The 25,907-nt window shown below is 40.6% G+C and overlaps 1 protein-coding gene across 2 annotated transcripts in view; it reads left to right on the top strand.

Annotated features, from left to right (window-relative positions):
- The window catches only part of Fbxl7 (F-box and leucine rich repeat protein 7), a 372,986-nt gene that overhangs the window by 91,309 nt on the left and 255,770 nt on the right, over nucleotides 1-25,907 (top strand). Inside the window, exons 1-3 of one of the 2 annotated variants that reach the window (XM_048814013.1) lie at nucleotides 15,399-15,642; nucleotides 16,572-16,716; nucleotides 17,245-17,334. Coding sequence is in view for 1 of the 2 variants with exons in the window: in XM_015490464.2 (XP_015345950.2) it covers nucleotides 17,245-17,334 (90 nt within the window). In the remaining variant the exon portion in view is untranslated. Of the gene's footprint in view, nucleotides 1-15,398; nucleotides 15,643-16,571; nucleotides 16,717-17,244; nucleotides 17,335-25,907 lie in introns of those variants that run through there. The other variant, XM_015490464.2, reaches the window with a different exon arrangement.

Consider the following 25,907-nt stretch of genomic DNA (forward strand, 5'->3'; position numbering starts at 1 on the left):
GATGTGTATAAGAGACAGATATATATATATATATATATATATATATCACATTTACTACTTGATTTTTCTCATCTATTCTCACTTGCCTATTTTCCCCTTAATATCAGCTACATTTCAACTTAGCAATAAATTGTTATAGTTTTTTTTTTTTTTTAGTGAACTTTAAGTACTTCAAATGGCATCTCCATTAAGTGCTTAACATTTAGGCTCTTCACCAATCATATTATTTGTCTCATCAGTCCATATTATTTTTCTGTTTTTTATTTTATTTTTGTATTTTAAAAACTTGTTAGTTTCACAATTTGGATAAATTAAAATTATAGAGACCATGTTAACATAATAACCATGACCTGGTTTATTACCTCGTGTCTACAAGCCCCTGGTGCTGTGGAGAGCTATGATCTGGATAGAAGGAGCCCTTCTCTGCCGGCCACTGGGGCAAATCTCAGGGGAGGGAGGCAGCTGCTTATCACACAGTCTCTTGGTCATAGAACAGCATTCAGGCTCACACCAAACACAGTAGGAAACTGTTGAGGATTGTAAACAGGGCTGGTGACATGATCTGATGAGGTGGGTTTTGGGGTTGGGGACATCTTGGAAAGATGAAGAAGGAGGGATATGATATTTTGGAATGTGTATTTGGTCTTCATCTGGTTTCCTGATACAGTGTTCCTGAAGCCCGTAAGTCTCAAGAGTGTCAAGTGTCCTTTGTATACTAACAAGGTGATTGGTGGGCGGCAGTTCCTGGACAGCCACAAGGAGGGGCCTGGTTAGCAGGGGAGCCAATCATGTGATTAGAGGGTGGTAACTTTCAGCCCCACCCATCGATGTCTTCAGACAGGAGAGGTCTGAAGACGGAGGTGGTGACCACCAGGATGAATCAATCATGGTGTGTATTGAAGCCTCTACAAAGTCCCAGTCCAATAGACCTCTGGGAGCTTCTAGCTAGGCAAATACATGGAAGTTTCTAGAGGATTGCATTCTCCATGCTAGTATGGAAGACGCTCACCCCTTCCCACATAGCCTTGCCCTATGCATCTCTTATCTCCATTCTTTGTGCTAACCTTGATAATAAACCAGTAAACATAGTGTGTGCTCAAATTCTATGAATCATCCTTGCAAATTAATCAAATCCAAGGAGAAGACCATGAGGACCTAGTTTGTAGCCAGTGGGTGACAGAAGTAAGGGAATCTCAAGCTGAGCCCTCAACCAGTGGGATCTGATGCTCTGTTCAGGTAGAGTGGAATATGGGATACCCAACTGGAGAGTGTCCCAGCGTCAATCGCTCGCTGGCTGGTTGGTGGTGAGAAAGCCCTCATACCCACACCTTTTCATGACCATGGGTCACAAATGTGACTGTTGCAGAGAGAAAAGAGAATAGAAAAAAGCACAGAACTCTGCACTCTCCTGTCTCTATCTCTCATGTGTTAGGGTGAGAAGGGCAAGAGAGGAAACATGCCAAAATTTTTGATTCCATCTCATTTTTATAAAAGATATATAAATCTTGAGGCCAGTAATATTATTCTGCCTGTCCCAAGCCATATATTTGAAAACATCTCCCTAGATAGTATCATATTGAGGAAAAAAATACCATCTCACATGCCTGAAATTCTTCCTTCCTATTTAAACGAGTTAAAGGCCTATAAATTCCATTCCAACAAAGTCTTTATGAACACACTCATAACATAAATAAGCTCTAGCATTTCTACCTGGGTCCCACACAATACATCCATCGAGTGCAGCTTGCTTTTTCAGATGAGGACAGTACATTTCATAAGGAGGTAAAGGAAGATGGACTAGAGTAGAGACAGGCTTTAGCATGAAGATTGAAATTGTAAATCCTTGGTTCCCGTTCATCCTTGGTGTGGATGGGAGAATGTTCCTGACACCTTTATCGATGAAGTGATACCTTTGTGCTGAAACAGTTTGGGGAAAGAATTTTTATGGTTATCAACCAAGAATCAGCACTTCAGGAAAGCGAATGAGAAAAGAAACAACAGCTATCTATCCCTGGAGAATTTGATCTATTTTGGTCAAAAGGCAAAACTATTGTATTTCCAGAAGAGAGAAGAGCTTAGCTCCTAAATTGCTGTATTCAAGAATGATTCAAGTTTCAGGCAAGATTGATTTTGCTTAACGTATTTTCTTTTATAGAAGGCAGACCTTTCCCTTCACTAGCTCCTGTAAACCTTAACTTAGGTTGTGACCACAATTTATATGATAAAAGGGCTCTAAATGCAAAATTTAGGGAGGAATTTTTTTTTTTACTGCCTAAAGCTTTCAAAAATACAACATAGATTATAGATGGAAGTTGAATTAAAATTTTTAAAAGAAGAAAGACATACCAAGTCATCTGTTCTTTGCCTAGAGCAAATTAAACTATCTCCCAGGGTCTGGAAGCCTTATTGGATTTAACGTGTGGCCAAGTATACTGCTTCTGTTTTAACTTTTTTGTTTAGTGAAAACATTACTGTCCATCACTGTTATAATTATGATTTTATATTTATTCAGCTTTTCATAGACTCAGTCTCTAAGTTAGAAAGCGTCCCTTTCACATAGAAAAAAAGGATGACATTTTTTTCTTAAACTCAATTTATAATTTTAGTTATCACAAAATCGCTGCCATTCCAGCATACTTGCCCAGGTGCATCAGACAGACGACTCTTTGTCCTTTACTGATTCATATAACTGAGGAATCCAGTAGTAAGTTGCCTTGTACTGCTAATGTCTCACTGATTCCTTACCTGGTTTCTTTCTCTCTATGTTGCCATCTCCATCTTCATCACAGATGAAGTGAATTCTTTTGTCTTAGTGCGTTTTCTGTTGCTATAACAGAATGTCGTAGACTGGGTTATTTATAAGTAAATAAACATTTTTTTCCTTATGATTCTGGAATCTGGGAAATCCAAGGGCATGGCTGTGTGAGAGCCATTTTTCTGTGCTCTCATGGTGAGAGGTGAAAGGCAAATGAGCATGTGCAAAAGAGAAAGCATGAAGGTCAGACTCACTTTAAAATAATGCTGGGCCATGAGGATGGGTCTCTGTTGATGGGCTTAGGACAGGCAGAGTTCCCTGGTGAAACAGATGAGATCAGTCTTTCCATTGTTAAGGCACGAAGCCGGGGGAAGGAGTGGTTTCAGAGATGGGGCTATCGCTGTGCTCACGGCACTCTTTGGCCCTGCCTCCTTCTAGCTCTGGAAGCCAGAGCAGTCTAGCAATCCATGAGGTGCTCGGATGCTGCCATTCACCCTCTATCTATCGCCCTGTGCTCAGAGATGCTCCCAAGCAGAAGAGAGAAGAGCTGCCACATAGAATAGAAAGGCAACTTCTCACCATGGCCCTAAGGAAAAAGCCCCCCACTCCAAGGAGAGGGAAGAGTTGTGGGAGGAGAATGAGGATATTCTTCAGGGGCTTGGCAGATAGAAAACTGGGATACTTATTTGGGGACCAAGAAGATCCCACTTGTCTTGCTGTCCCCCATCAGAGGTGAGGATGAAGTCAAGAAGTACCCAAGGACTTCTTTGGGGCTTGCCAGCTAGTCAGAGGCAAGTGAGGATTTGAATACAGTTCCATGCTCTCCATTCAAGTGTATTTGGTTCCAGTATCTTCTCTGTACAAGGAAAACTTGTTTGTACAATCCTCCACCACTCGGGGCTGTTGGAATCTTTTTAAGTTTCCTTATATAGAATCTCAACAAGAGACTTTTGCCTCTGATTCTTTAGCAAGTAGACAAGGTAAGATGGAACACATAATGAGATCCTAGGATTGTTTTGTATTAAGTAAGATAAAGATCTTGAATATGAAGTCCCTTTTCCCCTTTCAATGGTGGTAGGATCCCTGCTGTGACTGAAAGGAGGAGAATAGAAGCTATTTAGTGGATTTCTTATTTGGAATTTGCACTGACTTAGGTTAGTCATCAGTGATAATTACTGTAAATGCATGTGCAAACACTTTGTATAAAACCCTGAAATCAGTAAGTGCCAGTAAGGTGCACTGGTCTGTAACTGACCAAATCCCCAGGACTGAGCCACAGAAAACCCAAAGGCCCAAAGGGAAATGCCACCTGTTGCTTCACTCCACTCTGTTAAAAGGCGATGTTGGTTTTGTCTACTTTTTTCCTACCTTCAAAGTCCTGCAGGTAACCCCTCCAGGACCAGACTCTTAGTCATGGAATTGTGTGTGCCATGGGATACTGAATGAAATAATGAGTGAACTGGAAGTGGCAGTTACAGGATTGTTGATTCCAGAGGCTCTTGATGCCAGGGAAGGAGCACAGGGCTTCAGAGGTCTGCGCAGGGTTTGCCGACCATGCTGAAATAGCATGAGCCTCAGGAAGAAGGCTGGCCTCTCCTCACATGTCTAGATGCAGCAAAACAGTCTTCTCATGATCTTTGGGTCACAGAAATCCTTCAGAACTTTGGGGAGGGTGATTAAATGCTGGCACAAATTGTAATGATGTTGCTTTTAGCATGAGAATGAGTTTTGAGTGACTCATGTTACAATGGAAATTCTTGGGTTAATGTACGTATCCTTTAGCCTGTCCATGGTTTTGATCCTTTCGTTATTCTGTTCAGAAACCCAGCTGTTAGGCACCATCTGTCAGCCGCAGCAGCAGCATCTGTCTCTGTGTCAGCAGGCATCTGTGTTAACTCCTTCAACATTGCCTACAGGCCCTTAGGTGTGTGTGTACTTTTGGGAGAGCAAGCTCAGCCCTGATGCCAATACTGAAATATTGTCTGCTCTTTTCAGCATGAAACCGTGTGTGCTTGTGTGCCAAGTACTTGCTTTTTCACGAGCTGGGGGACTCTTAGACTCCTTATGTTCCATGATACATTAAGTCTTACTTGCTAATCCTTCTTTTCCACCCCCCAATAATGCCACCATACAATGAAACTTGAGCAGATACTCATAGAAGAGTCTCAGGATGTATTTTAATGCTCTCTGCTTAATTCTGTAGAAAGTGGTGTTGGAATACTTACTGGATTGAATGGTGTCCTCTCCACCCCTCTCCCGTTCTTCGTGGAACACCAGAATATGGCCTTATTTGGAAATGAAGTTGTTGTGGATGTAATTAGTTAAGATGAAGATACACCAGGTAGGGTGACCCTAGTCCAATATCACTGGTGTCCTTATAAGAAAAGGACCAAAGACCCACAGAGAGAAGACAGACTCATGTTGACGGATGCCGAGATTGGTGTTATGCTGCCACAAGCCTAGGAGTGCCAAGGGTTGCCAGGAACCACCAGTGGCTGGGATAGAGGCCAGAGACAATCCCTCTAGGGCCCCTGGAGGGAGCTGGTCCTGTTGACTCCTAGATTTCAAACTTATAGTTTTCATAACTGTAAGATACCCATTTTTTTTTGGTTATTTTAAACCATTCAGTTAGTGGCAATTTATTACAGCATCTTTAGTAAACTAATACAGAGGACTGTATGGCCTGTCACCCCTGGGAATCTGTACATTTCGGAAGTTCTGTCTTGCATCCTCTGCATATAGCCTTTGTGTAAAGACTCTGTTAGGATAGCATAGATTTGAATGGTGCCTGCAGGGAAGGCATAATGCTCATCAGGAGGCACTGTGGGACCAGAACTATTGCACATTAGAAGTCAATTTCCAATTTATTCCTGGGGTCATTTAACATGTATATACAAAATGTCCCTAATATGCCAAGCACAGTGCTTACTTTGGGGTCATGTGCTTTTAATGCCACCATTTAACATGTGATGCCACCATTCGACACACCAAGTGTTGGTTCTGCTTATGTGATTTCAGATGGGACAGTTCTTCAGTGATATCTCACTGGAAGCTGTAGCTCTTGACTTTCCTACAGCGACAGTGGAGGGTCTCCATATAGGTGACAAAGGGGAAACCCCAAGGTATTCCTTGGCCATTCAGTGCCAGTCATTGAAGAGTAGAGCTTTGCATCAGGTGTGTGTTTGGACCCTAATGCTCTGCCCAAGCCCTGTGACATTTGGCTGTTCTGGACTCTTCGTGACCAGCAGCACTGCCCTGCTCGGAGGTAACACAATGCTTTGTGGAATCATTTGCTTACATTCCATTCCTCTCAACCCCTAGCTCTCTGTCCACCCCGGGCAGCAGTAGAGTTTTAAATGGCCCTGGAGGAGTTGCTGCCTCAGCAGTAGGGCTGTCCCATTTCTCTCCTGGAAGAACTCTGTGTACTTTTTTCATCTGCTCCAGCCATAGCACTCAAGATTTGATTTCAACTGGAAACATGCACTAGAAGTTCAGAAGTTAACAACCCTTTGTAGTAAAAAACCAGCACCCTCTTATTACAATGCTATTCATGATAATTAAAGGATGGAAGCTCTCCAAGTGTCCATCAAATAGACAAACAAATAGACGAAAGTATTATAAGCACACGGTCGAATAGTATTCAGCATAGAAAGCCAGGAAGTGATGAGTCTATGAAACAACAATGAAGGCATTATGGTGAGTGGCCTGGCACAAAAGGAGAGCACTGTGTGGTTCGACTCATCTGAGTTACCTGTAATAGGCAGGTTCATAGACACAGAAAGCAGATGCAGGCGACCTGAGGTTGGGGAGAGAGGAGTGAGCAGTTTTTGCTAAATGGTTCTGGAGACGTACTATTTAGGGTGAATAAAACATTTTGGAAATGTTACTAATTGGTGATGGTTTGACACATAAATATAATTAATGCCATTGAATTGTACACTTGGGTGATTAAATGGGAAATTTTATGTTACATGTATTTGACCACAACTTAAAAGAAATACCTAAAAGCCAATACCTTGAATCAGGTCTTGCTTTGGCATGGTGACTTCACTTTGCCACTTGGCAGTGCAGCGAATGCTGAGATGTGTACTTGGACTTTCTCAGGCTTCAAGTAAAACCCATCAGGAGGGCTGCTTCTTAAGAATTAGGAAGGGACCCTGTCCCAGGCTGGGCACTGTGCTTCGAGGTGAAGCAGGTGCTCATTGAGTACATCATCCTTGCTAGCCATGGCCTGAATTGCAGCACTTCTCGACCAGTGTATCCTGCTCATTGGACCTGACTGAGGTTGTGGGTCAGGTGATTTGGGAAACTGAAGTAGAAAAAGAACCAGGTAGATTATCAAACAGCTTGAAAAGCAAAAGAACCAGCACAACTCTGACAATTCCCCCTTTTAATTAATTTCTTTTTATCTCCTCTTCCTTCTCGGCCCCTGCTTCCAATTTTTGCAGAAGAGAGCAAAGAATGAAACAAAGGCACCATTTAATGTTTTCCACTCACAATAAAATGAAGCTGAGAGCTCAGGGTTCTATTTCTCCTCATTTCACTCCACTTCCAGGCCTCCAGCCCTGGAGAAGTCATCTATCAAATTGTTTCCCTTTGGCCTGAAAGAGCTAATACATTTTTACAATATGTGTTCAGTTTCTTTCCAAAAACGAATATGCACCTGGGCCAGGGATTAAGGCAGATCATTCCTTGAGATAACTAATATTATTATTCTTTTTATATAGATATTTAAACTATGGATCAAAGAAGATAAGAAAATTTCTCAAGATAAGAATCAGGAAAATGACAGTGAATTCAATACACAAATATGACCCAGTGCTCCCTTGATCTAATTGTGTGAGATATTGGAAAAAAATTCTCTTTCCTTTGGTATGGACATTTATTATTAAACCAGGCTCCTGTGGTCTACCAGAAGCAGCTTGAAAGTAAGGTTGTGGAGGGAAGCAGGAAATATGGGACTGAGGCCACCACATGGGCTCATGGACTTGTTTGTGGATTTCATGTTAGAAGTCTGCGGTTATAATCCATGTGATCAACATAGGGCACACAGTCTGGAATTCATATAGTGAATCAATTTTTGTATGAGATATTTTGGACTCTTAATGTTAGAAATCAAAAGACCCCATTGATTCATTTTTTGTCATGTATTGATTTTTCTTTTCTACACCTTTCCTTTGCTTGGTTCTATAGATCACTGTAGAAATTCTTACTGTCTCCTTGTTTTATATAAATGCACTTACAAAATCAGCCTGGGTACTAAGAATGAGAAAAGAGGAAAAGCTTAGTTTTTGCGTTTTACACATGGGAAATTTTAAATTAAAAGAAATTTGAAATCCCTCACTAAGAAGGTTTCCATTTAAAGAATATTCTCTTGATCTTCAAACATTAGAAAAACCTGGCACGCTCCAACAGAAAGCCCAGAGGAACCGTTTGATTGGAATATAAGACTAGCACATTCTTCTGCTAACATTCCTAGGTTAATAGTTTGTCTCAAGTGACCCAAAAGATTGATCCACAAACTGATGTCTCCGTGGTACAATTTGGAATTATATGCATATATGTTAACCCATTACAAATCATATTTGCCTGTGTCAGTGTATTACCCAGTTTTCCTTTGTTTTGATGTTTGTTTGTATCTGATACCTAATTCTTTTTGTTTGTTCAATTGTCCTGATTTGGACTTGTAGCTCACTTGGGAGGAAATTAAATGAAGGAGAAAACTTTACCAAACCCAACAGGAACTATACTAATAGCCCCAAATGGGGTTTTAGTCATTGATCAAATAGACAACTTTAATATAGATAAAGCAATTACTGAATAGAATTGTCAACTTTGTTTATACTTGAAGAATTTTTGCTGAATGTATAGAATATATACAATTTAATGAGTGTGTTATGGTTTAGATATGAGGTGTCCCCCAAAAGCTCATGTGTGAGATAATGCAAGGAAGTTTATAGGTGAAATGATAGGTTATAGCTCTCATAACTCAATCAGTATTAATTCAGTTGAATTGATTAACTGGGTGGTAACTGTAGTCAGAGTGTGGCTAGAGGAGGTAGGTCACTGGGGGTGTGCCTTTGTGGTTTGTGTTTTGTCCCTGGGGAGCCAATCTCTCTGTTTCCTGATTGCTATGTCCTGAGCTGCTCTCCTCCACCACACCTTTCTGCCATGATGTTCTGTTACACTTTGCACCCAGAGCAATGGAATCAGCTGTCTGTGGACTGAGACTTCTGAAACCTTGAGCACCCAATAAATGTTTCCTCCTCTAAAATTGTTCTTGTCAAGTCTTTGGTTACAGCAGCGAAAAAGCTGAACAAAACCATATATTATTTATATATTTATTTACTATTGCATAGGATAGTAAAATAATCGTTGTTTTAAATTTCATTTCTTGTTCCCCAGTGTGAATTAAACTGTGATAAATGGGGCCATGTTAATAGCTCGCAGTGCGGATGTGATTGAATAATTTGTATGCATAATTTAGTTCAGTTTCTCCTCATAGCAACCTTCCCCTAATTCTGAAGCATGTGTAATTCTCCCCATTGTTAGTAGCTGAAACTGGTTGCTGCTTTTTGTGTGTGTTTATGTCTATTTTGTGAAGACACTGAAGCTAAGAGAGTTTGACACATCTGCTGGATAGGTTGCTGGGAGGTGGTAGATTCGGTGTTTAAAATCCTGTGGGTCTGGCATGGTGATGGCTTGTGTTATGTGTTGTCATGGTTAGATGTGGTGTCCCTCAAAAGCTCCCTTGTGAGACGATGCAAAAAGGTTGGGAAGAGAAATGGTTGGGTTAGAGCTTTAACCTAATCAGTGAATCAATCCCTGATGGGAATATCTGGCTGGGAACTGGAGGCAGGTGGGTTGTGGTTGGAGGAGGTGGTTCATGGGGGCGTGGCTGGGGAGTATATGTTTGTATCAGAAAGTGGAGTCTCTTTGCTTTCTTATCTTCATGGGAGCTGTTTCTCTCTGTCACATTCTTCCGCCATGATGTCCTACCTCACCTGAGTCCCAAGGGTTGGAACCGCTCTTTTATAGACTAAGACCTCCCAAACTGTGAGCTCCTAAATGGACTTTTTGCCCCTAAAATTCTTCTGGTCAGATCCTTTTAGCAAAATAGCTGATTAAAATGTGTTAACTTGGCCAATTTATAGCACCCGGTTATTTAGTCCAAGGTGTGTTTGTGAAGCTGTTTTGTAAATGAGATCAACAACTACAAATAGTTGACAGTAAGTAAAAGAGATTGTCTTTAATAATAATATGAATGCCCCCTCCCCCCACCTTTACTTGAAGATCTTAAAAGCAAAAATCAAGGTTTACTGGGAAAAAAAAAAATCTGCCCCCAGGTTATAGCATCAGTGTCTGCCTGAGTTTTCGGGGCCCAGTGGCCTGCAGATTTCAAACCTACCAAAACTGACAATTAAGTGACCCAGTTATGTAAAATAAATAAGTCATGTACCGGAGGCACTTGGGTGCCATTTGGGGAAGGTGGAAGAGGTTTCATCCTTCCATGTAGGTGGAAACAGGTTAGAGTTTGAGAGACTTGCTCACAGGTATAGACGTGGCCTGGAAATGGTGGAAGGTGGTTTTGAAGCCTGCTCTGATTCCAGTGGCCATCCTCCAAACCACAAAAGTCCCATTACTCCAACTGCACACAATAGGCAGCCATAGTGGGTAGTAAAGACAGGGCTGGCATCTATTAAACACTTGGTTGTGTGTGACACCTTGGGCTGAGCACTTTGCCGCTTCTTACTGGGTTCTCAGCACTGCTCAGGGAGGTCAGGCATCGGTACCTGTTGGGAGCTTCTCAAACTTGAGGCAACAGAATCACCTGGAGGACATGTTGGAACCAAGATTGCTGAGCCATACCTACAGGATGCCAAAAAATCTGCAGCTAGAGTGTAAACCCCACACCATTAGTCCTTGCTTATATGGAGTGTCTGCTCTGGTCTGTCTGGGTCCCCTCGGATTCTGGTGCAGCAATCTGCCGTCTTGTCATGTCATAGAAGCACTTCTGTCCATTGTGTTGACTCTATTGGGCAAGCCCACAGCCCATCTCTTTGGCTTGGGGTCTCCTCAGTGTTACCAGGGAACCCGTTGACTTGCTAAAGCTGCAGCCTGAGCCCCCAGAGCCCAGCCTTGCCTTGCAGCCTGGCTTCCAGTGGGAGGATGAGCAGCCCCCCACCCCCAAACCTGCCACTGTCCTAATTATGGGGTGAGGTTGACAGTGCCCCTTGCCCTACTCAACACACCTTCCCTATTTCCAGGAGAAGCCGAGAGGGGAAACCAGGCTTCAGTCTTTCCCAGTGTCCCTCTGGGATGGGGTGGAGGTGGAGGGACTTCTGCTACTCTGTTCTCTCTCACCTGAAATTTTTTCATGTACAATTCCAGGGTCTATTCTGAGAGGTCTGGCCCTTAATTTGATAAAGGAGCCAAGAAATGTAGCCATTTCCTTCCTAAGATAACAGCTTGGCTGGCAGGAATACTTTGGTACTGCGGATTTCTCTTTGGGGGATGTTAGAGGCTGAATATTCCCTCCCGATTACCTTTTATTGTTTAAACTCCAAGTTCATTCTATAGCATTTCTTCTCTGTACACCCTTTCCCCAGTACCAGCCCACTTTAACTCAAGGGGGTTATGCTTCCAGGACCAAGAAAGAAAGAAGAATATTAATAGTCTCTAAAACATGAACTTCATGATACTAAGCTGTTGGGTGCTTCTAGGCGCCTGCACTGTTCCAAAGAATATGTCTGGATTATTTTATTTGGTCTTTACATAACACTATGAAGCAGGAATTGACCCCCCCCACACACACCCCTTTTATAGCTGAAGGAACTAAGAAAGTTTAGGTTACAGAAAACCCAGGCTTATTGATCCCAACCTAGATGCCCTTCAGTAGATGCCACCCTTCCCAGTCTACCTGAAAAGGTAACAAGCTGCAAAAATTATTTGCTGATCCATGTTAGACAAGATAATACCTAGTCAATCCTCATTATCTGCAGATTCTGTATTTGAGTACTTGCCTACTTGGTACAATTTATCTGTAGTCCACAAATCAATACTCATGGCACTTTGGGGTCAATCACAAACATGCACAAAGTGTTGAAAACTTTGAGTGTCCCAAGAACAGGTTCTTAGGTGAAGTTGATTGATGTGATGCTTTACGTTCTTATTTCAGCTCTCTCTCTCTCTCTCTCTCTCTCTCTCTCTCTCTCTTTTAAATTTGTTCTTTTCGGTTGTATTTGACAGTAGAATTTATTTGGACGTAATTATCAAAGCATGGAATATTTTTCATATATTTGTTGATTGATTGTATATTCTTTTCTGAGAAGTATCTGTTCAGGTCCTTGGCCCATTGATTGATTGGGTTATTTGTTTTTTTGGTGCTTAGCCTTTTGAGTTCTTTATATACCCTATAAATTAGTGCTCTATCTGATGTGTGAGGGGTAAAGATTTGCTCCCAAGATGTAGGCTCTCTATTCACCTTACAGGTTGTTTATTTTGCTGAGAAGAAACTTTAGTTTGAGTCCACCCCATTTATTGATTCTTGATTTTAATTCTTGTGCTAAAGGAGTCTTATTTAAGGAAGTTGGGGCCTAATCCCACATGAGGGAGATTAGGGCCTACTTTTTCTTCTATTAGATGCAGAGTCTCTGGTTTAATTCCTAGGTCCTTGAGTTTTGTGCATGGTGAGAGCTGGGGGTTTAAGTGTTGGCTAGGATGGGGGGAAAAAGTACACTCATACTTTGTTGGTGGAACTGCAAAGCAGTATGGAGATTTCTTGGAAAACTGGGAATGGAACCACCATTTGACCCAGCTATCCTTTTCCTTGATCTATACCCAGAAGACTTAAAAACAGCATACTACAGGGACACAGCCACATCGATGTTTATAGCAGCATAATTCACAATAGCTAAACTGTGGAACCAACCTAGATGCCCTTCAGTAGAGGAATGGATAAAAAAAAATGTGCATATATACACAATGGAATAATACTCAGCAATAAAAGAGAATAAAATCATGGCATTTGTGGGTAAATGGATGGAGTTGGAGAAGATAATGCTAAGTGAAGTTAGCCAATCCCAAAAAGACAAATGCCAAATGTTTTCTCTGATGTAAGGCTACTGACTCATAGTGGGGTAGGGAGAGGGGAGCCTGGGAGGAATAGACAAACTCTAGATAGGGCAGAGGGGGGGGAGGGGAAGAAAGGGGGCAGGGGGTTAGCAAGGATGGTGGAATGTAATGGACATCATTATCCAAAGTACATGTATGAAGACATGAATTGGTATGAACATACTTTATATACAAACAGAGATATGAAAAATTGTGCCCTATATGTGTAATAAGAATTGCAATGCATCCTGATGTCATGTATTTAAAAAATAAAATCAATTAAAGAAAAAAAAAACATGGAATATATCTTAATCTTAGCTTGTATATTATACATAAGTGTCCCTTTTGTAGTCTATTTAGCACCTATTTTTTTTTCTTTTTATCATTTTATTGGTCCAGTTTACTACTTAAAATGGATCCCAGGTATCCTGCAGAAGAACTGGCTTGTGTCTCCAAAAGCAAGGAAATTGTGATATCCCCCACCTGTGTTAGACAAGCCCATTCAGATGGGAGATACAGTGCCCTGACCCTCAGCTCAACATTAATGAGTTGAGCTGGAACATTAAGCTGGAAGTCTTCGAAGACAAACAAGCATAACATGAACTCATGTATTAGTCAGTTGACAAATGTGACCAGAGGTCCACACATAATTGTAAAGTAAATTTTCCAACTCAAAGAAATGATAAATATTTCACCTCTCCCTGAATTTCCCACTAGAGCAGTGATTCAGAATTCACTAATTCACTTTTAGTTTGAGGTAGGTAGTTCTGTAAAATCACAATCAACTAATGACAATCAACTAATCAACTGTATTTATCTCTCTGTAATCTTGCTCTCCTTAATTTCTTAAAGGCTTAGATGCTCAGGTATTTTTAAAATGTCCTTTTCTAAGGACGTACATTCTCAATGGATGTAGTATTGCTGCCTAGGGACAAAAAGTGGTTCTTGGAGGAAAAACACTTTATTACCCTTTTTTATCCATAAAGCAGAGATCATGCACAAGTGCACACTCACAAACACACACACACACACAGATATACAGTATATCAGTGGTGTCACAAGTTCACGTGGGTAATTAGAAAAAAAAGACTAAAAAGTTTTGAGGGCAATAATGAAAAAGAGATTCAGAAGCTCCGTCGTGGTGCATAGTGAATATTTAATAAGATGAAGCATCTGGAGTATTTATTAGAGTACAAAATACAGCATGTGCACTCAATGTTAGCTACATGAATAACATTAATAATATTATTTCCTCAATTCTATCCCTTTCCTTCATACACAAGCTTTTCTTAAACTGGAGTTTTTGGCCCCCTGAAGCATGACCACACATGTTCTCAGGCATGACTGAGAATTTCCTCTGAAATTTGTTGTCTTGTATTGCATTTTTAAGTTGATGATAATTGTAAAATGAATATTCCTAGCACAAAGAAATGATGAATGTTTAGGGTGATGGTTATACTGGTCATCCTGACCCAGTCATTACACATCATACACATGAGTTCAAATATCAGACTAACTCGTAAAGATGTTTGGTTATCATGTATCAATTAAGAATCATAAAAGGCAATAATTGTATACCCATTTGCCTTTATAATGGAGGCCTGCCACAAGATTCTATGGTCCAAGTTCCCCATCTTCTTGTGGACTGATAAGGAAGAAAGGAGTAGACTTTGAAATGTGATGATACTGTCAACCCAAATGAAGGGCCACTGAGGTGTCATCTGTCATAGGAGAGAGTGCCTGCTGGGTAGCACAGGCATGCCCAAACCAAGAAACCTTGGCTTTAGCATCCAGTATTGTGTTTGAGTTTTGAAAGGCAAGTTTTCCTCAGCAAAATAACATCATCTCTCATGTTAAACCAGTGCTATTAATTTGAGTGTTATGGGTTGTATTGTTTGTCCTTAATTCATCATTTTGTTTTGGTTTTCTGTTGAATCAGAACTAGAGCATATGGAGTTTATTTCTAGCATTCCATTTGTGCATTACTAAGCAATAATATAATTAAAATAATTTAAGTACATGTATTGGTGGTGTGCACTACTGTTTTCTGCCCTATTAAAGGGAGTGTTTGCATTGCTCGGCCTTGAAGAATAATGCAATGGACTCGTAGAAGTACAGAATATTGGAGCCATCAGGAATCATTTAGTGCAGCCACCTCCCCTACCAGATGTGGACACTGAGCCTCCAGGGGAGAAATGAAGGCTCAAGGTCAAAAAGCAAAGGAGAGGCAGACTGAGGTCAGAGACCAGGTGGATGTACTTCTAATTGGGTACCAGCCCCCCACCCCATGTCAGTCCGCCTCCAAAGGTGAACCATGGAAAATAAATGGCAACTCTGCCAGGCTTACAGAGGAAGGCTGGGAACAAACTAAGGAAAGTAAATAATGGATTTGTTTCAGAGCCACAAATCTCAATGTGTCAAGAGAGGAAAGGGCAGCCAGTTCTCTTCCCTGCTCAGGTGAAATTACACATGAGGTCAGGTTGTTCCATAACTTTCAACAGAACAAAACAATTCTGAAGATTTTTAAATCTAAGCCCAGACGTACTTCTCTACTCTGAATTTAGGCTCTGAGCTCACTCCACCTCTCTAGAGTTGTATACTATCTTACTCTGTTTGGGCTGCTGTAACAAAATGCCATAGACTGAGTGGCTTGGGAATAAGATTTTTTTTTTCCTTAAAGTTTTGGATGCTGGAAAATCAAGATCAAGGAGGCAGTAGATTCATTGTTTTCTGAGGTTCATTTACAGCTGTCTTCTTGTTTCTTCACGTGACAGGTGAGGCACCAATCCTACCTGTGAGGGCTCCACTCTCATGACCTAATTTCCTCCCTAAGGCTCCACCTCCTGATGCCATTTCAGTACATGGATTTCTAGGGACATAACCATTCTGTGCATTGGGTGCATGCACCACTGGGCAGAAAAGACCATTAGGAAATAGTGTTTCTCAGTTGCATATGAGAGTTCTGATCAACACTTGTGGTGTGAGGAGTTCAACTGAGATACAGTTACTAGGATGCAGCATTAGTTTTCTATTGCTGCATAACTTGGGGTACATTGTTATCCCACCATTTCTTTGGGTCAGAATTCTGGGCATGGATCCACTGGGTGTTTCCTGCAGGGCTCACAGAGGATTAGGCAAGGGCTGTTCTCTCATCTGACCTTTGGAATCCTCTTCCCAGCTCACATGGTTGTTGGCAGAATTCATTTCCTTGTGGTAGTAGAACTCATTGTATTTGAGCTTCAAGGCCATCAGGAGGGATCTCTCTCTAGATCCCCTTAAAGCATCCATCTAGTTCATCTAATCTCATTAGATTAATTAAGTCAGCTCTTTAGGGGATTTAATTACATCTGCAAAATCTTTTCAACTTTGCAATATTGTGTTGTATTGGTTAAAGGTCAATTAGTTACAGGTTATACCCACACTCAAGGAGGAGAAGATGATACAAGAACATGGGTGTCAGGGGATCATCTTTGAGTCTGCACATCACAGGCATTAGGTACTTTCCTTACTGGGCAGTGAAGGGTGGTTCCTATTTACAGACTTTCATATGACATTTGGAGCACATTTATCAATAGTAACATGTATGATTATGTTAAAGCTTAGAGGAGCAGAAACTCACTGCTGATCTTAGGCAAGATTATTTAGACCAGAATGTCTCGCCCTCAGCACTACAGACATTTATGCTGAGTAATTCTTTCTCCAGGGTGCTGTCCTATGCATTCTAAGTCATTCAGCAGCACATCTGGCTACTGCCCTTCAGATGAGGTAGCACCTCTACCCCATTAATGACAACCAAATATGATGCCAGACATGTCAAGTGTCTCTGTGCCCAGAAAAATCATTCCCAGGTGAGAATCACTGTGTTAGAAAAATGAAGTGGTCTTGGTGGTTTTTAAAGAAGGAACTATTAAAACGGAATTTGTTTTTTAAGGTGATACAGCTCTATGGAGCCAACAGGCTCTTGCTTCTCCCATAATGCCTGATTCTTAGATTTGCTTATTTCCTTTACTGAGAAATGCATAGTTTATAGTTGCAAATAAAAAAAAATAATGCAGGAGATGTGTTGTCCACATGTACTTTCTTACTCACGTGTATGCCAAAACAAGATTACGTTATCATATTTGACTATGTTTTATAATCTTGTCTGAGTTTATAGTCAAGTCATATTATAGGAGAGCTTTGGTTCTGCTGTAACATGGGTCAGATATTTCCCCAAAGATTTTTTAACACATCAGACAAAAAGCTTAATAAACTCCATTCTTGGTATCACAGCTCCTTTCTTGGAAATGAGGGACGTGGCTTGATGTGGGGCTGTTGGAAGGCACGATCCAGGTCTGAAATTACAAAACTCAAAATCTCAATCCTCTTTTCTCTAGGCAAAGGCAGCTCAAGCATCTCATCCGACGTGAGTTCAAGTACAGATCACACGCCGACCAAAGCCCAGAAGAATGTGGCTACCAGTGAAGGTAGGCATCTGGTCTTCATTATCCCGCGCCTTCCCTTTACAAGGCTGGCTATTTTGGGAAGACAAAGAAAATGTGGGAGTTTTGTTCTATTCTGCTGAGTGGGAGCATATGAGGTTATTAAAAAGGAGAGGCAAAAAGGATCTCCCAAGTTTCTTTTTGGTTGCACTGTTGTTACTGCCAATCAAATTTGATGGGATAGGATTTCAGTGTCTCAGTTCTAAGGCAAATTCTGTAATTTTGTGAAACTCTAGCAGGTTGACTTAAGGGAAGACTTTATGATATTACATACCTGTTTTTCAGTATGGAAAACAATAGGCTTATAGAACCCTTGCACTACAGTTGGAAGCTCCTGCAAGAACTAGTAACATAGATGCATCTATGATTTAGGATGCTATAATTGGAAGGTCATGGTCACATAATTTGTAGAACTTGAATTAATCACCAACCTTTGGGAGTGGCAAAGGAGGTTTTTTTTGATTATTTGAAGAATAAGTGAAATGTCGTGCCAGTCAGGACAAAGATTGGTCCTATTGGTATTCTTGAGGACGAATTTGACTTCTTTGCTTGTAGAAATACCTGTGGGAATGGCACTGTTCCCAGTAGTACAGAGGGTTAGGGTTACTACTTGATTGAGGAATCGTTTCTATGGCAGTTTTTAAGGGGAAGGTTTACCCAGTGATAGACTCAGCTTCTTGTATTTTAATGTTAAACCCAACTGAATGACTTCTTTTCTGAAGAAGAGCTCTTTCTGAGCATAATCGCCCGGTGGTCCCAGGTCAACAGCAGTGCTTGACACTGATAGACTGGAATATCAGCTGATGAACTGACATCCAGTAGCGCCTGCTTTTCTGAAGTGCACAGGATGTCACGGGGGCACATTTCCAGCTTCTCTTTCTGAGGTTCATTTCTGCTGCTTGAAAGCTGGAACGTGTGCTTGCAGGCTGGTGTTGGCCCAGGGAGCTCTGTGAATCCTCTTGATCTGTGTGAAAATCTATGAATTCATGATGATGGTTCACCTCTGTTGGCGTGTGTCTGCTCGTTGCATATTTTTGGACATGGTGTGTTTCAGATACCACAGAACTACCTTCTTGGTCATTACTTATCCCCAGACCAATGCATAGGTTGTTTTTGCAAGTGTATTCTTTTCTCCTGTGTTTAAAACCTTAGCATTGTTGGATGGACATCACCAACCATTGTAAGGCAGAGAAACCAGAGAACTCCTCAGTGCATGCAGAGAAACCACAGGAAGCAATCCAATCTTAATCATCCGCCTCTGAGTTCAAATATGGGCATTAGGTTGTTCTTGAAATTGAGTCAGGGTCATGTGCAAATCTGCCTATTTGATTCTAGACTTTTGCTTGTGTTAGTTCCATTCTTAGGACCCAGAGTAGAAATCACTTCAGTCTCATTCATAGGGATCCTCTGTTGTCAGAAACGTGTTCCGTGAGATGATCATGTCTTCCTATCATTGTTATACAGAGACTTGTTTCGATGATTTCTCTGAGTGATCATGAAAACAGAAAGTTGAACATTTAAATAATCTCTGTGTTTGTCTGATTTAAAGTTTTCATATCACTTTTGTTTTGTCCTTTCCAAAAATAGAAAATATATAACTTTATGAGCTTTGTTACAGAGTTGGGGACAGGTACTGTGGGACTTCTGCATTTAAAATGTCTGCTTTTTATGTTTTTTGTTTGTTTGTTTTTTAAAGTGCCAGCTCTATAAAGACTTTAAGTTTTCAGTTTTGTCTTTCTCTTAGGAAGAGGTATAGGCTCAGCTATTGTTTTATACATTTTGTGACATGTATTTATTTTTTGTCATTCTGAGGGTAGACTTGGGAGGAAAAAAACAGGAAACTATGATGTTCCTATGAAAAAGAATTTTTTTCCAAGTGCACTAAATTAATACAGAACTTCTTTCTAGATTTTAAGAGGAAGAGCCTCATCCATGTAAAAGATGCTGTACATTTCCTTATATCTTGAAAAATTAAAGAAGTGTTGACTCTTGCTCTTTGTGTGTGTGAATCCATTTTTCTACAAAATTTCAATTAATGAAAACTTATAATATTAAAAAATAAACTCAGGGTGAGCATTAATTAATGAAAATGTGTTTGAAGGGTGTTTCATGCATATCTTGTCTCATGGTAGGCTATTTTCAGGACAAAGCCAGAGCAGTCAGTGCTTTGATCCTCCTCTCAGGATAGGTGGTGCTGACAGCCCATTCACAGACCCCCACCTGTCTCTCCACAGATCCCCATCCTGTCATCAGGATTTACCTGATGGTGTGTGTTTCTTCCTACAGCCAGCTAACCTCTGAATGCAAGACTGGCAAACACTATCTTCTCACACAAACTGCAGAAGAGCACTTAGAAAGTGCACCTCTGATTCTCTTTCCACTGTTTTTGAGAACAATGTTTATAATCTTTCACATTAAGAAAATGCTGGGTGAGCATGTAACTGGTTTTCTGGAACCTGTTGGATTATGGTGATTTTCTTCAGTTCCTTGATCCTTGCCTGTATTTTCACCTCTGAATTCATCTGTATTGTTTTAAAGGTCTGCATGATGTTGGTTTCTAAAAGTGATATGTATAATGAATAACATTTCATCTTCCTGCAGCCTTTGAAAACCAGGGCCATGCCTACAATACCTGGGTTGGAAGCACCATTAGTAGTGCTGGGCTTTGCCCAGATGGGAAGCATAGATTGGGAAGATACTATATTGGTTCTCTGGTTGTTGTTGTTGTTGGTGGTGGTGGTGGTAGTGGTGGTGTGTGTGTGTGTGTATGGGTGAGTGTGCACACTAGAATCTGCACTCTACCGTGTAGGTAATGGGACAGGTAATGTCCCTTACCAGAAAACATGTAGGCACCACTGTATTCAATGTGTACTGAAAAATAAAGTGAGGATATGGGGTAGAGGGATGGGAAGGGCACACACCTAACATGTGCTTAACCTGGCTTGTGGGTGTGAATGGAGATTAACTGCAGGTGGACATCAGCCATATTTCTGTGGTGAGGATAATGCTCTAAAATTGGATAGTGTTAATAGTTACACCACTAGGAAATTTTACTACAAATGTTGAATTGTACATATAAAAAGGGCTGTTGGAGGACCTGCCACTCTACCTGATCTTCAGACTTGTATCTAAATCATCACAAACTTGTCTTAGAAAATGCCCTCTCAGCTCTGGGAGATGACGACCAGTGGCTGGAAGACCAATTAGGGCTGAGGCTTGGCCAGTGCAAAGTGTGGTGCTATGGTGCTGCCAGCCCAAAATTTGCTCCTGAGTCACCCTGGCTGTGGGGCCAGAACTAGCCTGAGAGCAGTCACGAGTGAGTTCCTGCACTGGCATTCCCAGCCAGCACGGAGCTGACTCATCAGAGTATGTTCTCCCATAAAGTTTTGGAAGTCACGAGAGACTAGAGACACTCAGGGTTCCCAAACATATTTTTCTTGGCCTTTTCTAGCTACTCTCTATTCTGTGCTCAGATTTTGTGTTCTATCCCCCATCCCAATGGTAGAAGCCCCCTGTTAGTGATTCTAGCAAGTCAGTTTCTTGATAATGACTTAGGTTCCTACTGTCTATCCAGTGTTCCAGCAAATTCACCCTGGGTCATAGGCTGTTCTTCTACAGGCAGTGGGCATAGATGGTAATAAGATTGGATTTTAATCTATGAGAAAAGACCTACTGAAAGGGTTCTGTTCCAAAGTCTCATGCAAAACTTTTGTGCATCTTACTTTTGTGACTCTAAAAACCACACACTCCTTTTAAGGAATTGGCAGCCATCAAGGGCTTTCTCCCTGATAAGTGGTATATGCTTTCTTTACAACCCATTATATTCCTTGTGACAGTTTAAGTTTCTGATTTCCTGACACTGTAGGGGGTTTGGGTTCAAGTGTAGAAAGCTGGAAATTTTCCATTTTTCCCAACGTAATCTGCGTTCCAACGTTGTAAGACACAGTTTAATTCTTTCCAGTTGTGTTGCTATTCTCTCTCTGACTTTTTTTTTCCTTCAGTCTTTCTCTTTGGGAAATAATGGCCTTTGACCTTCAGCAGTGAAAGTCACAACCAGCCCCTGGTTGGGGTGGAGCTCCTGGCAGCCTGTCTTGAGCAGAATCAGTTGGATTGGGTTTAGATCCCGCTGAAGCTGAGAGATAGCCAGCTGAGCTTTGGCTTCTTTCATAGAACAGAGGGGTCTGAGGATATGGCTTTAAGGGTGGCATCTCAATAGCTCAGTCTTCTCTGGATCTGGGGGAAAGTGAAGCAGTTAATCCAAAGGTCAAATCCAAAGGTCAAACTGGCTGAGAAGAGTGTTTCCTTCAGCTGCTCTGCAAGCATACTCATGTTCAGACCCTGGAATCATTGGCCCCACAAGATATGTGTGCGACTGCTGCTTTCTAAATGTCATTATCAAGCCAGACAGCTATGGAGTCTCAAAGACTTTCAGAGCTACAAACGATCTTGCCAATGTTCTGATCTCATACGCCTATTTTACAAAGAAATGCTTGTGTCACAGAGAAATGGAGAGATTTGCTCAAGATTGCACACCTAAAATATCATTGAGCAGGAGTTTGATGTGGTGTTGTTGAGGGCTGATTGAATTAGGACAAGCTGTTGTTTCCTGTATGTGAAGATGTTGAATTCTCATTTGTCCTCTTAATTTCTAGCTGTCTATTTTGAGCTGGCTTCAGGGCTGAGGCTGGCCAGGTGGAAACCTTTGAGAAAGGTTGAACCCGTATAGATCAGTACTTCTGGTAGAAGGAAAGGGTCTGCTTCAGAAGATAAGAGGGTCTCAACCTGCTTGAGTGTATTAACTAGCTACCTGGAGAAGGAAACACCACCTCAATGCCCATTCCCCATTTACAAACAGGCCTTCAATAGATTTGCTTAATTTCGTCTATAGTTGCCTGTTTAATTCCTATAAAGGTCATTTTAAGCTTTCATCAGAAGAGAATTGGTTTATAAAGAATGTGTAGTGACAGTTCTTTCCCTGGAACCTAAAATCACCAGTTTATTTATATAGTTGTGGTTTTTCATGTTTTCAGCTCCCAAATTAGGCCAATTCTGAAAAGTTATTTTAAAAAAGCTCAGTCATTTGGCTTTGTTTTTATTCAGTTTGTCTTCCTTATATCATCTTCTACTTATTCTAGGGCGTACCCTTCAAACAAAATTCACATGTGTCACTCAAGAAGGGAAAGAGGATGCTTCTAATAAAGGTGGATTCCAGTTCCCTAAAAGACTTTTTTTTTTTTTTTAAACCACCCAAAGAATTTAGTAAACATTTTTAACATGCTTATTTCAGGCTTTTTCCATTGCTTTCACAAACATGACTGCATTCAACTTTGTTTTATCATCATAAGTCTCTTGAGAAATAGGAAGAGATATGTCTATTAAAGAAGAGAATTCAAGACAGGATCAGAATGGCCCTATGTCACAAAATTAATAAGTGACAAAGTTGGTCTATGAGCCCTGACTTCTAAGATTCATTCTTAATGCTTGTTAGTAATTTTCATGCAAATCTACTGAGACTTTCATACTAATCATTTTTACAAGCTTCTATCAAAGTATGTTTTGAAAGTACTTATAAGGAAGGGGTATCTTTTCCAATGCCACCTCATAATTGTGTCTACATTGCCAATATTATCTATGGAAATGCATGACCCATCTATCATCTAGGAATTTACTTTGAATCCTTAGTTATAGAAGACAAAAGTTAATATTGCAAGTAACTTTTATACTGAACTATTGAAAGGTTAGTTTCTGGGTTACCAATACTATGCCTTTAACAGAGTGTACCAGACAGATGAAGTGTTTGAAATTGATGTTGAAGTTAACCATGAGACTGGATCTGAAGTATATGTAAGTAAGAGTATTAAATAGTTATTTTACTATATTTTGTTTAAAACTGAGCCAGGGAATTATTCTTTGATTGTACATGTTTACAATTAGAAGATACTGATCTCAGAGCATGTGCAGTCTATTGCAATTGGATGAAACTCAACCTGTGACACAAGAGGAAGTAAGCAAAATATGTTAACATAGGAGAAGGAATAAACAGTAGAGAAACAGAGAAAGAAAATGACACTGAAGAGATGTCTTTAGAAATTGTTCTAAAATGACATCTATCCAATTTGGGAAGTCAGTGGAAGGTGGGGCTGCTCTAGTATCTGGACAAGATTCTGAAATCAGAAGTGTGATGTTGTAAGCTTTTGTTCTGTGGATAAGGAAGGTGATGAGATTATTATACAGATTTTTTTTGTCATTAAAAATTAAATTTTAAACTTAACTCCCTGGAAATGTCAGGATCATTGAGGAAAGTTTTGATAGACTTTAACCATTGAAACTTAACATGTTTTGATACTTCAATTAACAATTCACTGCTTCATGGCCAAGGTTCTTGTATTGTTGCAGCTGCTGCCTAAATGTGAGTTAGGTGACTTTTGAAAAACTATACCAGTCGTATCTGTTGACTTGAACACATTATATATTATATTATAGAAATATATATATAATAGATTCACTGTGCCTGATTTAATAGAGGAGTCAGATTTGCATCTAAAAATTAGTTTAAGCAATTAAAAGAGCTCGGAACCCACAAAATTGGTATCTAAGTCTAGAGATGTACAACAAAATTGCAAATACCACCTCAGACTCAAGAACTGGAATTAATTTTATGAGGGAATTATCCTCCTAAATGGATCATCCAGAATGGCTAAAGATCTTTAAGTAATATTTGAGACATTCAGAGTATCTCAGTACCATCATGCAGACTTAGGATGGAAACAATTTTAATCTTTAATATTCTAATTCTGGGTCCAAAATAATTCTTTTATTTCTTCCACATCGTTTGCCTTTTCAACAAGTAATCAGTATGTTGAATCCATAAACATTCCGGTTCATCTCAGTATTACTAAGTATGTGTATAATGAGGGCATGGGTCTTTCCTAAGTTTTTTTAACCCATAATTTCAGTAGCTTAATTATATAGGAATTTATTCAAGGATCTTATATAAGTTCAAATATGTTTACTTAGGCACATGCAGAGGGTACAGAATATATGCCCATTAGCCAGTCTGGGGCCACAACCTGGTAACGCAGAGGATAATTCTTCCTGAAGAATTTTCAGAAATAATTTGGGGTTTGGTTCAATGATTTTGGTAGAATATTCACCCTGAAGCTCCCCAGGGTCCCCATTGTCCTTCCTGTCTTAAGCATCCTTTGTAACATTTCAGTTAGCTCTTTGGTTCCTGGAACATCTTGATTTTATGTCAAGATCTACCACTTCCGGAACTTCAGTGATTTGTAGGATAAATAAACACTTATGGAACAGTTAAGGGGTCATCCAGGACAAGACAGGGTTGTGTCCCAGGAGAGCTGGGGTTGGAGAAGGGAGATGAGCCTGGGCTGAAGGAGCAGAGCAGGTTGGGTGAGTGCCAGGTGGGAGGGTGAGAGGAAGGCAGAGCATCCTGTGTCAGGTGTGGACAGCTTAGAAAAACCCCGCTGGGTCCATGGTGGAAAGTGGAGGCTTCTAAACAGATCCCTGTCTCATAACATTGCAGAGGCTCACAAATTGTTTCAGAAACATGGTCTTTAGCTCTGGAATGAGTGGTCGCTCATTCTTTGTACTAGGACTTCCTTCCATGGACCTCATGTAATTAATTGATGATGTCAGGGACAAACAGGCTAGAAGGGCATTTCATTCTGCACTCACCACCTTTCTTTATGTGGAAGGTTTTACAGGAAAACACTGACTTCTACAGTAAAGAGGAAATCTGGAGGAGGTTGGGCAACAGCATTTAAGACAAATAATCTGATATTGAAAACATTTACCCTTTATAGTTGTGGACACAGTCTGACCCTAAAAATTAGGTTAACGTGTCTGTTTACAGCCTCTGCCTGGAAATAATGTCCTGAGGATGAACTAACTTCCTCAGGAAGACCCTGACATTCCAAGGCTGTTAAAATGATTAATAAATATGGAAAAAAGAGCACTATAGCTGTAAAGGATGTTTCTTTACATCTTATATACTTAATAAAACTCAGAAAGTGCATATCATAGAGGGAATAACCCACAGTAGTTGAGAAATCATTTGTAAGAAATTTGGAGATGATGGAAGATTTTTTACAACGAATACATCTGTAGGAAGTAGTTAGCAACATGGCAAATCATTATAAATGTAACTGAGAAAGTTTGGACTTTATAACTGCTACTTTTTCCTAGGGGGTGTCACCTGGTGCATTGAGGGACACTGTTCTCTTATATAGTTGCATGAGTTTGGGTATGTGAGTTTTCCGATACAGATGGTAGAAAACCACAGTTCCTTGTATAATACAGTGATTTTGAGCAGCAAAGGAAGGCAGTGTCTCAGAAGGTACCAAGAGGGCAGGAAAGGAGAAGGGTTACAGGAAGCAGGGGTGGCGAAGCCAGGGATTTGTCCCCAACATGAAGAAACCTGTAGGTGCCACCTCTGGATCCCTGGAAGTCTTTAGTCTACTACTTAAACACAGTCCTTGGTGGTGGTGAATTTCCTTCAGAAATCTGTGAGGGGCTAAATTTTGAGATTGCCCATTTGC

The sequence above is a fragment of the Marmota marmota genome, unplaced genomic scaffold (assembly GCF_001458135.2).
Source record: "Marmota marmota marmota unplaced genomic scaffold, marMar, whole genome shotgun sequence".
Taxonomy (NCBI): Eukaryota; Metazoa; Chordata; class Mammalia; order Rodentia; family Sciuridae; genus Marmota; species Marmota marmota.